Genomic DNA, 17,434 nt, shown 5'->3' on the forward strand with positions numbered 1-17,434 from the left:
GTAGCATATGTCTCGTACAGCACAAACAAATGAGCAGAAATTAGCCGAATGGCCACCATCCATCCATCCATCCATCTTCTTCCGCTTATCCGGGGTCGGGTCGCGGGGGCAGCAGCTTCAGGAGGGAAACCCAGACTTCCCTCTCCCCAGCCACTTCAACCAGCTCCTCCGGCGGGATCCCGAGGCGTTCCCAGGCCAACCGAGAGACATAGTCTCTCCAGCGTGTCCTGGGTCGTCCCCGGGGTCTCCCGCCAGTGGGACATGCCCGGAACACCTCCCCAGGGAGGCGTCCAGGAGGCATCCGAACCAGATGCCCGAGCCACCTCAGCTGGCTCCTCAACGCGGAGGAGCAGCGGCTCGACTCTGAGTCCCTCCCGGATGACCGAGCTTCTCACCCTATCTCTAAGGGAGAGCCCGGACACCCTGCGGAGGAAACTCATTTCGGCCGCTTGTATCCGGGATCTCGTTCTTTCGGTCACGACCCACAGCTCGTGACCATAGGTGAGGGTTGGAACGTAGATCGACCGGTAAATCGAGAGCTTTGCCTTTTGGCTCAGCTCTTTCTTCACCACGACGGACCGATACAGAGTCCGCATCACTGCAGACGCTGCACCGATCCGCCTGTCGATCTCCCGCTCCATCCTACCCTCACTCGTGAACAAGACCCCAAGATACTTGAACTCCTCCACTTGGGGCAGGATCTCATCCCCGACCTGAAGACGACACTCCACCCTTTTCCGACTGAGGACCATGGTCTCGGTTTTGGAGGTGCTGATCCTCATCCCAGCCGCTTCACACTCGGCTGCGAACCGCTCCAGTGAGAGCTGAAGGCCCCGGCCTGATGAAGCCAACAGCACCACATCATCTGCAAAGAGCAGAGATGCAATGTTGAGGCCACCAAACCGGAACCCCTCCACGCCTCGGCTGCGCCTAGAAATTCTGTCCATAAAAGTTATGAACAGAATCGGTGACAAAGGGCAACCTTGGCGGAGTCCAACCCTCACCGGAAACGAATCCGACTTACTGCCGGCAATGCGGACCAAACTCTGGCAACGGTCGTACAGGGACCGAACAGCCCGTATCAAGGGGTCTGGCACCCCGTACTCCCGAAGCACCCCCCACAGAACTCCCCGAGGGACACGGTCGAACGCCTTCTCCAAATCCACAAAACACATGTGGACTGGTTGAGCGAACTCCCACGCACCCTCGAGGATCCTGCGGAGGGTGTAGAGCTGGTCCACTGTTCCACGGCCAGGACGAAAACCACACTGCTCCTCCTGAATCCGAGATTCGACCTCCCGACGGACCCTCCTCTCCAGCACCCCTGAATAGACCTTACCAGGAAGGCTGAGGAGTGTGATCCCTCTGTAGTTGGAACACACCCTCCGGTCCCCCTTCTTAAAAAGGGGGACCACCACCCCGGTCTGCCAATCCAGAGGCACTGTCCCCGATGTCCACGCGATGTTGTAGAGGCGTGTCAACCACGACAGCCCCACAACATCCAGAGTCTTTAGGAACTCCGGGCGGATCTCATCCACCCCCGGGGCCCTGCCACCGAGGAGCTTTCCAACCACCTCAGTGACTTCGACCCCAGAGATAGGAGAGCCCACCCCAGAGTCCCCAGACTCTGCTTCCTCAAGAGGAGACGTGTTGGTGGAATTGAGGAGGTCTTCGAAGTATTCCCCCCACCGCTTCACGACGTCCCGAGTCGAGGTCAGCAGCACCCCATTGCCACTATACACAGTGTTAACGGTGCACTGCTTTCCCCTCCTGAGACGCCGGATGGTGGACCAGAATTTCCTCGAAGCCGTCCGGAAGTCGTTTTCCATGGCCTCACCGAATTCCTCCCATGTCCGAGTTTTTGCCTCAGCAACCGCCGAAGCCGCGTTCCGCTTGGCCATCCGGTACCCGTCAGCTGCCTCCGGAGTCCGACAGGCCAAAAAGGCCCGATAGGACTCCTTCTTCAGCTTGACGGCATCTCTTACCGCTGGTGTCCACCAGCGGGTTCGAGGATTGCCGCCACGACAGGCACCGACCACCTTACGGCCACAGCTCCGATCGGCCGCCTCAACAATGGAGGCGCGGAACATGGCCCATTCGGACTCAATGTCCCCCGCCTCCCCCGAAACAAGGGAGAAGCCCTGCCGGAGGTGGGCATTGAAACTCTTTCTGACAGGGGATTCCGCCAGACGTTCCCAGCAAACCCTCACAATACGTTTGGGTCTGCCAGGTCGGACTGGCATCTTCCCCCACCATCGGAGCCAACACACCACCAGGTGGTGATCAGTTGACAGCTCCGCCCCTCTCTTCACCCGAGTGTCCAAAACATGCGGCCGCAAATCCGATGACACGACTACAAAGTCGATCATCGAACTGCGGCCTAGGGTGTCCTGGTGCCAAGTGCACATATGGACACCCTTATGCTTGAACATGGTGTTCGTTATGGACAAACCGTGACGAGCACAGAAGTCCAATAACAGAACACCGCTCGGGTTCCGATCAGGGGGGCCGTTCCTCCCAATCACGCCCCCCCAGGTCTCACTGTCATTCCCCACGTGAGCGTTGAAGTCCCCCAGCAGGACGAGGGAGTCCCCAGAGGGAGCGCTCTCCAGCACACCCTCCAAGGACTCCAAAAAGGGTGGGTACTCTGAGCTGCTGTTTGGTGCATATGCACAAACAACAGTCAGGACCCGTCCCCCCACCCGAAGGCGGAGGGAGGCTACCCTCTCGTCCACCGGGGTAAACCCCAACGTACAGGCGCCGAGCCGGGGGGCAATAAGTATGCCCACACCTGCTCTGCGCCTCACACCATGGGGAACTCCAGAGTGGAAGAGAGTCCAACCCCTCTCAAGAGGACTGGTACCAGAGCCCAAGCTGTGTGTGGAGGCGAGTCCGACTATGTCTAGTCGGAACTTCTCGGCCTCGCACACCAGCTCGGGCTCCTTCCCTGCCAGAGAGGTGACATTCCATGTCCCAAGAGCCAGTTTCTGTAGCCGGGGGTCGGTCCGCCAAGGTCTCCTCCCTTGGCTGCCACCCAGCCTACACTGCACCCGACCCCTTTGGCCCCTCCCACCGGTGGTGAGCCCGTGGGAAGGGGGACCCACGTTGCCTCTTCGGGCTATGCCCGGCCGGGCCCCATGGGTGCAGGCCCGGCCACCAGGCGCTCGCCAGCGAGCCCCGCCTCCAGGCCTGGCTCCAGAGGGGGGCCCCGGTGACCCGCGTCCGGGCGAGGGAAACGCTTCTCCAAAGATATTTGTCATCATAAGGGTCTTCTGAGCCGTTCTTAGTCTGGCCCCTCACCTAGGACCTGTTTGCCATGGGTGACCCTACCAGGGGCAAAAAGCCCCAGACAACATAGCTCCTAGGATCATTGGAACACGCAAACCCCTCCACCACGTTAAGGTGCCGGCTCACGGAGGGGCGAATGGCCACCTAATTAGCTAATTTAAAACGCTATATGCTAATTCAATAATAGATAACGTGATAACCACCACATAAGTCAGACTAATGACGGTGAAAGGAAGCTCTCTGTTAAGGTTCGAGGGCGCGGGAGGAGGACCTGAGTGCAGAAATGGGAGGAAGGCAGAGTCACTTCTGAGTTTTTAATCAGTCAACACAGTGGTAAGAAGTAGAGCAGGGTGGGGGTCGAGTCCAGGCAGGTGATAGGTGATCCGCAGGCGGGTTGGCTTCGGCAGACAGGTAAAGGTATGGCTTCAGCAGGTGTAGGAAATCTGGACAGAGAATGATAATCAGAATAGGTTCTACACAAAGGCAGGCAATGATCTGGAAGCAACTGACTATCACAGTAAGAGTTGATCTGGCGCTGGAGTGGAGTCCAGGGCTGGCTTTTGTAGGCTGCTGATTGTGATGACGTGCACCTGGCTTCTTGCTCCAGCTGTGCCTTCCAGCAGTATGATTCTCACCGGGGCCCACACACACACACCCCTATACTCGCTTAAGTCCATTTCGGGGACACCATTCTGATACCCTACCTTTGAGGACGCCACTTTCTGAATGTCTTAGAAAGATGCAAGTTGGTGTAATACAACACACACAAAAAAAATCACAGAATGTAAAAATCACCTGGGAATTGAGCTTCCATCAAGATTTCACAGACCTGAATTTTTACAGATAACAATACACAAATACACAAAATAATTCAAGTCACCATTGAGTACCTTACCTTCCTTTGGGAACAAAGGTAAAAATACTATGTACATCATACATATTTAAGCATCCAGCAGTGAGAATCAATCTCAACACTGTTGAATACAGTATATGAAGGAGTTCACCTCTGAATGAAACCAAAATCACCTCAGACTGACAAGAAATGATCATTACATGTATAATAATTTCATGTTTTAAATGAGGGTGTGGCAATTTCCTCTGATGGCACCTTAAAAATCACAACACCAAATACCTGCAAAAACAAACAAACAAAAAACATTTCCATAATAAAGACAATCAGTATGCTTCCTATGCTTCCAGAATTGTGACCCAATTTCTTGACAGAAATGGTCTGTTGTGATTGTTTCTGCTGTATGTTGTTTTTAAAGTGATGCTTTGCTAATATTGCTATTTTTAGTCAGAATTAATACTTTGCCTATCATGAATAACATTTTTAATGTACAGTCATTTGAAAATGCATTTAGTGAAATAACAGTATATTCAACACATACAACAAAGACATCGAACCAGTGTTGGAGGGCTGCACTGTTAAAGAAGGAGAAAACCCCCCCAACAAATTAGAATTTGGTGTCAGTTTATATTTAACAATATATTGTAGCGATAATTGGGTCGCCTTTTGGACGAATTAATAATCTGGACGTTACAGAGGTAAATTGTATTTACCTCGATAACCTCTAGGGGCACCACGTTGGCTTTGCTTTGGGTTAACAGGAGCAAACAACGACCAAAATCCTTTCTTCATCAGTCATTTATAATCTAAAGTCGCCACACTCGATATTCAGTGGTTCGTTGTACTAACAAAAGAATAATAATCCACTCGGAAACACAGATGACTTAGGCGGAATAGAGTTAATAAAACATGCATTTATTCACGATTGCTACACTCCAGTATCAAAACACTGCCTATCTAACTATTCTACCGTCAGAAGAAAAGAAATAAAATAAAGCAAATGCAAATAAGGAAGGAATGCGAATGAATAAGGAAACAGGGAAAAGAGAAATTTGACCTGCCAGATCTGTGATATGTTTCAAACGTAAGTTGCACACAGGGATACGCCGAGTTAGAAATCAAACGCACACTTACGAGAATCGTTTGCGTCGAACGAGCAAAAAGGTCTTGTGAAAAAGGGGGAAAAATAGTCAATGTTCGTTCCAAAAGGAAAGAAAATCAAAAGGGGGTATTCCACATGGGTGAGCAAGGGAGCCACTCGGGGGCTGACGTAGTTGCGCAGCTCGTCCCTTGATTGGTCGGTGACTCGGCGAGGTTGATTCTCCGGCGAGGTTGGTTCTGCCGGACAGCTGTCCGACTCCAGGTGTTGGAGCTCGGTCCGCTACGCGCCGGCGTACGGGAAGGCCAGCCGTTGGAGGTGAGCTGGCACCGCGGAGGTGCGCCACCGAATAGCAGGTGAGGTGCGGGGCGGCTTAGGTGCACAACCTTGAGTCCGGCGGTACGTTGCAAGTGTACCCCGGGGCCGCGGAGATCGCCGCTGGCGGGCAATCACCGATGGTGAAGGAAAAAAAAAAACAAGGAAAAAAAAAAAAAAAAAAAAAAAAGAGTAAAAGAGTCTTTGGGGTCAGCGTTGCAGTTTCCACCTGCTTTGGCGTGGCATGGAGCGAGTGTCTGCTCTCGTGGCAACGGTTGCTGCCAGGGAAAAAAGGGGCCACGTGTTTGGCAAGTTTCTTGGAACAAAGAGTTCGAGCAGGCTGGGAAACTTGCAGGTAGAGAGCGATCGGAAGATGATGTTGGAGGAGCGAAGTTGGTAGAGGATTTGGAAGAGGACGAGCGAGGGGGTCCCCTCGTCGTTTTAAAGTCTATGTGTGGGGCTTCAGTAGGGGGTGGCACACCCTTTCTGTTCGCTCGCGCAGACTTTAAAAAAAAATTATTAAAGGGATTAATAATTTGGCATTAAATTTGGTCAGTCTGGCAAATCAGTTTTCCCACACAACCCGTTTAACACACATCGTAATTAATGCATCATAAACTAACTTGTGAGGTAATTTCTACTGGTCTAATCTGACTGAACTGAAAGATATTGATTACCTTTCATTCCTTATGGAGTACAAATGAAATAGGATGTTCATACACACAAAGACTTAACATGAATCATTCGTATTTCAGTTATCTGTCAAGAATTATCATGGTATAAATGTGTAAAATGTGGTTACTTATATGAATTGTCACTAAGGATAGTTCCAAGTTTCACCACTTGACGGTGCTGTTGCTCCATCTAGACGTTCCAGGAGGGCCCCCCTGGAAGGGTGAGACGCCAGAATATCCTTTGTGATTAATAAGAGGTCATGAACATTCCTTTGATCAGTCGTTTGTGTATTCCAAATCATTGGAGCCATTTGCTCGGGCTCCGGGATGGCGGGCTTGAATACACTCCTTCGGCAGACGCATAAATTCCTTTGTCACCTGGTCAGCGGCTTCAAAAGAGCTTTGTTGGTGGTTGGGTGACCACCTGCAGAGCTAACCAAGCTTAGATCCTGTCTGGGCAGTGGAATATTTATGCAACTGCAGAGAATTTGCTTTAGGAGAAGCAAACTTAAAAAAAAAATTAGAGGGTGGACTGGGCCATAGGCCATAGTTGTTAAAATATATAACAATATAACAAGCAAAATATAACATTGGTGTACCAATACTATCCGAAAAAGTGAGAGTGCATCACTTATAGGAGGATTTCTTAAAATAACGAACCAAGAGACTTAGCATTTGGCAGAAGCCCTTCTCTTGAAGGTCGTAATGCGGTTTCTGACAAAGTTTTTGACACCAGTCCAAGTGCGATTTTTTTAGGGCATGTGGTTCAGAATTAATACAGCGAAGGCAGTCCAACTTTTGTGGTACCTGGCATTTATGGATGAAGTGCATCATGTGCTTTTCGACAGCATATATTTCAGCATCTGTCCACTTACGTTTGGTGATGCCTCCTGTCATTATCTGGGAAACTCCCATATCTGTTAAAAGACAAACGCTGTCAAAAATTTCAGTCCAAATTAAAAAAAGTCAAAACATGACCTCTGCTCGTTTAGTTCCAGTGTTGAATGCAAGTACAACATTGGTAAAGTAATACTGTTCCTTGTCTTCATAGGACCAAAGCTTAAAAATTAAACATGCCTTTAAAATTTTAGTCTGGTCTATAGAGCGATGAGTGTTCACTCAAAGAATGCAAAGATGTAATCTCCCTTCTCCACGGATTTTCATTTGAATAAAATGCAAAAATCGGCTTACTCGCCGTTGTAAGAAATGCAGCCACCGGTGGCCTAGTGTTGCACAGGATACCAGTATTAGTACCGTACCTCATTGTTTCAGTGTCAAAAACTGCTCGTGGCACACGTCCCACACACAAACAAATGGGCAGGGTTCATGGGGAGGAAGCAGGGGCGATGACAGTACCCCCCCTCCTAGGGGCGCCACCCGGCGCCCTACGACGGTTGAAGTCCCTGATGAGGGAACCGTCCAGGATGAGGCGCCAGGACCCAGCTGCGCTCCTCGGGGCCATAGCCAACCCAGTCCACCAGATACTGAAGGCCCCGGCCCCTGCGGCGAACATCCAGAAGGCGGCTCACGGTGAAGGCGGGGTGCCCATCCACCACCCGCGGCGGAGGAGGGGGAGGCGAGGGCGGGGACAACGGGCTGGAAGAGCACACTTTGATCTGCGAGACATGGAATGTTGGGTGGACACGCAGAGCGGCAGGCAGTTTGAGGCGGACGGCGCACGGATTGATTATACGTTCAATCTCGTAAGGGCCAATGAAGCGGGGAGACAGCTTCTTGGACTCAACCCTCAACGGGAGGTTTTTGGTGCTCAACCAAACCTTCTGGCCTACCGCATAAAGGGGCGCGGGGGAGCGACGGCGGTCAGCTTGCTTTCGGGAGCTAACTGAAGCATGGAGCAGAGCTGTGCGTGCGCGTTTCCATGTACTGGAACATCGTCGTATGTGGGACTGGACGGAAGGGACTGCAATTTCCTTCTCTTGAGAACACTGGAAGGGAGACATTCCAAGGGATGAGTTAGGTAGTGTATTGTGGGCGTATTCAATCCATGTTAATTGGGTACTCCAGGAGGACGGGTTATTATGTGACATACAGCGAAGTGCGGTTTCTAGGTATTGGTTTGTGCGCTCTGTTTGACCGTTGTTTTGGGGGTGATAGCCGGAAGATAGACTAACAGAGATGTCTAGTGCAAAACAAAAGGACTTCCAGACCAGGGATGTGAATTGTGGACCTCGATCCGAGACTGTCTAGAGGGATGCCATGGAGACGGAAAACGTGCTGTATTAACAAGTTAGCAGTTTCTATGGCGGAGGGGAGTTTGGCTAGGGCAATGAAGTGCCTTAGAAAGAAAGAAAGAATGAGTATAACTGTGTTACCTTTCGAAGGGGGAAGGCCAGTGATGAAGTCCAATGCTATGTGGGACCATGGACGGCTCGGGACTGGTAATGGGTGGAGGTAACCGGAGACTGGTCTGGTAGATGTTTTGTTTAGGGCACATACCGTGCATGCAGCGACAAATGATTGGGTGTCCGTCTTCATAGTCGGCCACCAGAAAGCAGGGCGCAGAACAGCTAGAGTGCGGTTGACTCCTGGGTGGCAGGTCAGGCGGGAAGCATGTGCCCATCCAAGCACCTGATGGCAGACACAATCAGGAACAAACAAAGTTCTTTGGGGCCCACCTCTGGGGTCGGTTTGTCCGCTCTGTGCATTTTTGACCAATGCCTCAATCTCGGACTCTATCGAGCCTATGATGCAAGCAGGTGGAAGGATCAACTCCGGATTCTCTTTCGTTTTCTGGGTAGAGAACTGTCGGGACAGGGCTTGGTGTTCTTTGACCCTGGAATGTATGACAAGGTGAAACGAAAACGTGCAAAGAAGAGGGCCCACCTAGATTGCCTTGGGTTTAGTCGTTGAGCCGTTTTTAGGTATTCCAAATTTTTGAAGTCTGTCCAAACCACAAACAGATGTTCTGCTCCCTCCAGCAGATGGCGCCATTCCTCCAGTGCCAACTTCACAGCCAGGAGCTCTCTGTCACTGATGCTGTAGTTACACTCTGCTGGGGAGAGTTTACGGGAGAAGAAGGCACATGGATGTACCTTACCGTCCTCAGGTAGCCGTTGGGAGAGGACGGCCCCTACTCCCACCTCGGACGCGTCCACTTCCACAATGAATTGTCGTGACTGGTCGGGATGAACATGGACAGATGCAGACGTGAATAGCTTCTTGAGGTTGCTGAATGCGGTGTTAGCTTCCTCTGACCAGCGGAAGGGAATGGCAACGGAGGTGAGAGCTGTGAGGGGTGCTGCTATACGGCTGTAATTCTTAATGAATCTCCGGTCGGAATTAGCAAATCCGAGGAAGCGCTGTAGCTGCTTGCGGTCGGTGGGTTTAGGCCATTCGGAGACTGCAGTCACCTTGGCAGGGTCCATGTGTAGCTCGCCCTTAGCGATGACGTAGCCGAGGAATGTGGTTTTGGGGACGTGGAATTCACATTTTTCGGCCTTTACGAAAAGCCTGTTCTCCAAGAGCCTTTGGAGCACCAGCCGTACATGGTCACACGGGGACTGTAAAAAAAATCAAAATGTCATCAAGATAGACAAACACAAACTGGTCGATCATGTCTCTGAGGACATCATTAACTGGGGCCTGGAAGACGGCTGGGGCATTAGTCAACCCAAAGGGCATGACCAGGTACTCATAATGCCCTAACGGTGTGTTGAAAGCCATTTTCCACTCATCACCTTCTCTGATGCGGACAAGGTGGTAAGCGTTGCGCAGGTCGAGCTTGGAAAAGACACTAGCACCGTGGAGGAACGCCGACTCAATCAGGGGGATGGGGTCTTTGTTTATTATGGTGATGTTATTCAGCCCCTGATAGTCTATACAAGGCCTTAGAGATTTGTCTTTCTTGCTCACAAAGAAAAAACCTGCACCAACAGGGGAGGAAGACGGGCGGATGATACCTGCAGCCAGGGATTCGGTGATATATTTTTCCATAGCCTGTCTTTCTGGCCTTGATATGTTGTAGAGTCTCCCTTTTGGGAGAGCGGCTCCTGGCAAGAGCTCAATGGCGCAGTCATAAGGCCGGTGAGGAGGTAGAGCCATGACACGATCCTTGGAGAAGACTTGTCCGAGATCATGGTAGCATTCAGGTACAGAGGTGAGGTCAGCAATGTCTGGTTCCTTGAGACAGTGGGCTGGTGCTAGGGCTGACTGCAAACAATGACTATGACAAAAAACACTCCATGCAGTGAGCTTAGTGCGTGGTCCAATCAATATCGGGGTTGTGGATTTTTAGCCAGGGCAAGCCAAGCACCAAGGGTGATTGAGGACAGTCAAAAACATATAGGTGAATAACTTCATGGTGGTTGCCTGAGAGCTGGAGAGATAGTGGAATGGTCTGTTCTACTCGGGACAGTAGCTGACCATTGAGGACAGTGGTTTTGAAGGGCGGAGCCAATGAATGAGTCTCTATACCCATTTGCTTGACTAGGATGCGATCTATGAAATTTATCAGCCCCACAGTCGATTAGCGCAGACAGTGATCTGGACTGGCCGTTATGGGATAGTGTAGCAGCGAGTTGGAGTCGACGCGAGGAGGGGCTAGACGTTTGGCTCACCAATATCTCGCCTGTTATTGGTTAGCCTGCCCTTTTACTGGTCTAACAGGACATGTTTGAATAAAATGACCGCCTTGCCCACAGTACAAACAGACGATTGTTGTATCTTCTCGTCTTTTCCTCAAGTGAAAGCTTGGCGTGTCCTAATTGCATAGGTTCTGGGGCATCGGAGGTGGGCGGAACCTGAGTCGGGAGCTGAATTGGCTGGCTGGGTTGCGCTCGCGGGGCAGTGTCTGGCCGAGCAGGCGGGGCTAGCCGTCGCTGTCTCTGACGCTCTCTAAGACGGCAATCAATCTTAATGGCTAAGTCAACAAGTTGGTCGAGATTTGGTAGTTCGTCTCGGGAGGCCAACTCATCTTTTAGGGACTCATTAAGAGCGCGGAGGAATACTTCCTCATCGTTGAACCTGCTCTCGGCGGCAAGGGTCCGGAATTCAACTGAGAATTCGACCACGCTACGGGAGCCTTGACGGAGCGACATCAGTCTTTTGGCGGCCTCTTTTCCGCGTACTGGGTGATCGAATATTTTACGCACTTCCTCCGTTAAGTTGGAATAATTTGAACATATTGCTGACTGACGCTCCCACTCAGCCGACGCCCAAGCTAGCGCTGCTCCCCGGAGACAGCCGATCAGGTAGGCTATTTTAGTTCTATCCGAACTGTATGTGTGTGGTTGCTGTTCGAAAACCAACGAACATTGCACCAGGAAAGCCCGGCAAGAACCCATGTCTCCGTTATAGGGAGTGGGAGTTGGCACAAAGGGTTCTTTGATGACTTGCGGAGGTGAGGCGGAAGCAGGTGTGTGGATTAATGAAAATGTGTGTTCTGTGGCTACTTGCAATGCTGCTGGTTCTGAATGGATGCGAGTGATTGAGAAAATTCTTTTACCTTGCCAACAAGGAGGTGAAGGGCTTGATCGTGCTGTTCCAACAGAACTCCTTGTGCATTCTGAGCATGGCGAACTGGGTCCATGTCTGCGGGGTCCATTATGGCCAGATCAAACTGTTAAGGTTCGAGGGCGCGGGAGGAGGACCCGAGTGCAGAAACGGGAGGAAGGCAGAGTCACTTCTGAGTTTTTAATCAGTCAACACAGTGGTACGAAGTAGAGCAAGGTGGGGGTCGAGTCCAGGCAGGTGATAGGTGATCCGCAGGCGGGTTGGCTTCGGCAGGCAGGTAAAGGTATGGCTTCAGCAGGTGTAGGAAATCTGGACAGAGAATGATAATCAGAATAGGTTCTACACAAAGGCAGGCAATGAGCTGGAAGCAACTGACTGTATCACAGTAAGAGTTGATCTGGCGCTGGAGTGGAGTCCAGGGCTGGCTTTTGTAGGCTGCTGATTGTGATGACGTGCACCTGGCTCCTTGCTCCAGCTGTGCCTCCCAGCAGTATGATTCTCACCGGGGCCCACACACACACACACACACACACACACACACACACACACACACACACACACACACACACACAACAAATGGGCAGGGTTCATGGGGAGGAAGCAGGGGCCCTGACACTCTCTGTGAACCATGCATTGAAAAGCAATGGACTTTGGATCATTAACAATAAAAATACCCCAAAATTTTTCTGCTTGCGCCCTTGCGGGCGGGCGCTCGCATATGTGACACTTCAGCATATCTACTCCAAAAACTCACTGCCCGCCACTGGCTAATAGTCACTAATCACATTCAAAAGCAGTCCAATATGTCCTCGGTGGTCGAAGGATTTTAATTGAGTTGCATTGTGGAAATATCAGAAATGCCCGGATGTTTGGAATTGTCACTTGCCTGTGAGAAATACCCTTTTGCCTTCTTGTAATGACAACTGTCAGTATTATTCATTCTCCGGCCCTTGGGCTGTGTGGTTACTAGTTGGTCTGTTTATTTACTATTATTCAATTTGCGCAAAAAGTGCCAAGACGTGGTACTTTACTATATAACTCATTGCATGTGGTTGTCAATAAAATGCATTTCCCTTTCAAACCAGAGTATTATATTTCATCAATCCGGTGTAAAGTTTTTCAAAGTAAGCATACACTTGTTTATTGCATACAGTTTTACAATATGGAAGTAAATAGATTATGAATTCCATATTAAATGTTGAAAATTCTTTTAATAAAAGTTTACTCAGAACTCAGAACATTATTAAGCTAGAATTACGTCTCTTTTTTTTTTTAACATGAATTTATTCTATTACATTTTTAAAGTGCGATATAAATAATATCTTACAATGACTGCTGATTTAAAATGTAAATTGATTGAGTGCAAAGTGCTAATTTACCAAGAGATGAGGAATGTAAAGGAACAAGAATGGCAATCTCATTTCTATGTAGTCATCAGTCTTTCAGAACATCTTGTTATCCGTTTTACAAAATAAAATATTTTGGTGCAATTATGTCTCTTGTACCTAGGCTAAACCCAGTGGAGAGGGTTGGGAACAAAAAGAATGGGATCATTGACATCAAGAAGCACAAGTAGGTCCACTTAAAGCATCCCAACTGTTACAATTTCTTCTTCTCTTCTTGTTTGCTTGTTTGTTTGCTTTTCATTTTTTGCTGTTTTTATTAAATTGTAAATGTCAATTACCTGATAAAAACTTCCACTTATTAAATAATTAAACTTTGTTTTAGTCTATTCTTCAAATATGTCTTTCATTCATTTCTTTTTTTGTGCAAATATTCAATTGTTAAATCTTTCAACAAAAGGTCTCCATCACTAGTTATGAATACAATAATTTTCACATTATTTTCTTTCTCTTTCAACATTTCCTTTATGGCCAAATATATGTCCTCTCCTCTCGTATGTGTTTTCTAAGCTGTGATACCCAAAATGTCTTCTATAAATGTTTTAGTCTCCTCGTGATAGAATCGGAAATACACCAAAGGTTGAGGATTGTCACTTACATCAGTTGATTGGTTCATCCGCAGCTAATGAACCGGGGATTTTGGATTGGATCGGGGTGCACATCCTCCGAGAGCAGCCCTGCTCATTGTTGTGGATGGCCAGGGAATTTGACAGACCTTATAGTTGCGTGCTATCCTTTCTCTTCAAATAAAGTGTCTGGCATTACCTCCAAACAATCCTCAACCAATCCGGAGGCAGTAAGAGGATTTTTGTGTTGGCCCAAAATCCACTCCACGCCAAGTGAGCACCCATAGGCAGATACACGGGACTTGCCGTCCTTGATGCCGGTAAAATTAAAGCATACGCCTCTGTCCATTCACATTTCAGTGTCTACTTTTCTGACTTTTGACAACACCATTCTTCATCATGTTTGTTGTGAGAATGCATGTACCCCGGAAAACAAGTTTGCGAGCTTACCAGACCCTGGCTCTGTCAAAGAAAGGACCTAAAGCTTAGCTGCCCTTGCGCGCGCCTATTCAAAAATCATCTATCGGTGAAAAGCAATATATAACCACCACCACCACCACCAACCAAGTACATATTCTTGAAGGTCCGGATGAAAGTGTCTCGGGGTCCTTATCGGGACCGCGGTCCGCCATTTGGTGACCCCTGCCGAATAATACACCTCCCTTCATGTTGTTCAAAATGACAGTGGTACAGACAGTCTTGAACCTTGTACACACAATACAATATAAATTCAAAATATGCAGCATTTGTATCATGTGACCTATTCCTACAGATGGTTCCAGGGCTTTAATTGGGAGGGACTGAGGCGCCACAAGCTCCTGTCTCCTCTAAAGAGAGAGGTGAGATCTTCTGCACAGACACGTCCTTGCTGAAAAATCACATCAATGGAATGCAAGGTTTCCTAAACTTAATTTTGTGGTTACTTTTTAAGCAACTTTTAGCATTGTATTACAGCTAACAGGTGAATTGTGAATTCAGGTGTGAGTGATCAAACCAACAATCCAATTTGTTTCTACAGCTGAATGGCCCAATGGATCACAGTCACTTTGACATCTTTCCTCCTGACACAGAAATGACCCCTGACGAGACTTCTGGCTGGGATAAAGACTTTTGATTTTTAACGCCCCCCCAAAAAATGTGTAGTATGGTCTTTCACTTGTGCTTTTCTACCTTTCACATGTTCAAAGCACTTCAAAAAGGTCTCCTCATTGACTAAAAGTTGACAGCACCCGGAGAACTGGATACTTGGGATACTGATCATGATTGAATCCACAAAGTGAACTTTGGTGCTGCCACATCACTGACAGCCAATCGGTGTCGAGAGTGTAATTACTACGGCACACGCAGCATAAGCAGAAACAGACACACAACTCGTGGTGAAACAACAACAATGTGAGACATTATCACTGTGGCCTATGACATTTTGCATTGTTTATTAGCATGAATGTAAATTGACTTTCCGAAGACAATATCACCTGTACTGAGGAAACACGTAACGACCAATCACGGCTCACGTTTTTTGGGTTTGGTCAGCAAACTGAGCCATGATTGGTCGTTAACTGTTTCCGTTAACTGTTTATGGAGGATTTTGGCCTCAGCGATGGCTGGAGACTTCAAAACCCAACTAAGAAGGAATTTACTTTCTTCTCTGCTGTGCACCGATCATTCTCAAGAATTGATTTTTTCCTTACAAATAATTCTATTGTTGATAAAACTGCTATAAAAATACATTCTATAATTATAAGTGATCATGCACCAGTCTCCCTCACTCTACAAATTGACTCTACCTTTAAACCTCCCCCGATATGGCGTTTTAACATCTCATTACTGAAAGACGTAGAGTTTGATAAAATTATTAGAAGGGAGTGGGCAGATTTTTTGGAAATAAATGACTCTCCAAATATATCTCCATCTCTTCTCTGGGAAGCAGGGAAAGCGGTAATTAGAGGGAAAATTATATCATATTCAACTTATAAAAAGAAACAGGATCAAAAATTAGAAAAATACCTGGAAGATAAAATTAAACAACTAACGGATGAATATGTATTAAACCCAAATAATCAAATATGGATAGAACTACAGAATATAAAAATACAGTTAGATAACATGTTATCTAAAAAGACAGAGTTTATAATACAACAGTTGAGATATAATAATTTTGAACATAATAATAAATCAGGTAAATTCCTGGCAAATCAACTTCAACGGAATCGGGAAAAATCTCTTATAACGGCTATTAAAGATATAAATGGTGAATGCACACAATCACCAGAAGAAATTAACCATATTTTTTATAACTATTATCGAAATCTATACACAGAAATTAATAGACCTAACCCTGAATATATTGAGGAATTCCTAAACAGCTTAAATATACCTCAGTTATCTATTGAACATAAAGATATTCTCGATACCCCGCTTACTATAGATGAGTTGTATCGTGCTTTAGACAGTATGCCTAATGGCAGAGCACCTGGTCCAGACGGCTTTCCGGCTATATTTTTTAAACATTTCTGGTTAATGTTTGCTCCATTATTTCTAAGAGTAGTAACTGAAATTAAAAGTAAAGGTGATATACGTCAAGATATGAATATAGCAGCAATTAAACTTTTATTAAAGCCAGAAAAAGACCCTACCCTCCCGTCAAGTTACCGACCGATATCACTAATTAATACCGATATTAAAATTATCGCTAAGGCCTTGGCATCTCGATTAGAGACGGTAATCTCGACAATTATTCATAGTGATCAAACAGGTTTTATTAAAGGTCGTCATTCTACTAATAATATTAGGAGACTCTTTAACTTGATTAGTATGTCACAGCGGTATGATAAAAAGGCAGTTGTTATTTCGCTGGATGCAGAAAAAGCATTCGATAAAGTTAACTGGTCCTTCCTCTTTGCTGTCTTAAATAAATTCGGCTTCGGGGAGTCATTCATTCAATGGGTCTCAATATTATATGATTCTCCTAAAGCTACAGTTACTACTAATGGGATTACATCACAGAGTTTTACTTTACAAAGGGGAACAAGACAAGGGTGCCCAATTTCTCCTTTATTATTTGCTATATTTATTGAGCCGCTTGCATTAGCTATACGTCAGGATAGACGGATCCAAGGAATCCACTCCGGGACAATAGAACATAAAATTAATCTATATGCCGATGATATATTACTCTATTTAGAAGAACCTGCTATCTCGCTAGGGGAAGCATTTAAATTAATAACTAAATTCTCTCACTTATCAGATTACTCTATTAACTGGACAAAATCAACATTATTACCTATTACAGAAAATTCATGGAATCCTACAAGTCAGGATCCACACTACTCCTTTCCTACAGGTAATTTAAAATACTTAGGTGTTAAAATTTCACCTAAGTTAACTGAATTAACTTCTTTAAATTTTTCACCATTATTGGATAGTATCCGTAGTGACCTGGAGCGCTGGAATAATCTTCCGATCTCTTTAATAGGACGGATAGCTACTATAAAAATGAAAGTTTTACCAAAGATTAATTATTTATTTTCAATGATTCCATTTAAACCTACGTCTAACTGGTTCCAATCGCTGGACTCTGCTATCATAAAATTCTATTGGAATAAAAAAAAAGCCAAAATTAGTCTATCTACTCTTCAGGAAAGTAAATCTAAAGGAGGTTTAGAGGCACCAAACTTTATGTACTATTATCTAGCTAATCAACTACAATATCTTGTGCTATGGACACAACCCAACAGAGATACTAACTGTTGGTTGGAATTGGAGCA

The 17,434-nt window shown here is 47.0% G+C and overlaps 1 protein-coding gene across 3 annotated transcripts in view; it reads left to right on the forward strand.

Annotated features, from left to right (window-relative positions):
* The window catches only part of prkg2l (protein kinase cGMP-dependent 2, like), a 70,860-nt gene that overhangs the window by 46,766 nt on the left and 6,660 nt on the right, over nucleotides 1-17,434 (forward strand). For 2 of the 3 annotated variants that reach the window (XM_077496377.1, XM_077496376.1), the window contains 3 exons: nucleotides 13,208-13,270; nucleotides 14,440-14,506; nucleotides 14,686-15,059. In XM_077496377.1, coding sequence (XP_077352503.1) covers nucleotides 13,208-13,270; nucleotides 14,440-14,506; nucleotides 14,686-14,781 — 226 coding nt within the window. In that variant the 3' untranslated portion in view covers nucleotides 14,782-15,059. Of the gene's footprint in view, nucleotides 1-13,207; nucleotides 13,271-14,439; nucleotides 14,507-14,685; nucleotides 15,223-17,434 lie in introns of those variants that run through there. The other variant, XM_077496375.1, reaches the window with a different exon arrangement.

This window comes from Festucalex cinctus, chromosome 14, assembly GCF_051991245.1.
Source record: "Festucalex cinctus isolate MCC-2025b chromosome 14, RoL_Fcin_1.0, whole genome shotgun sequence".
NCBI classification, from domain to species: Eukaryota; Metazoa; Chordata; class Actinopteri; order Syngnathiformes; family Syngnathidae; genus Festucalex; species Festucalex cinctus.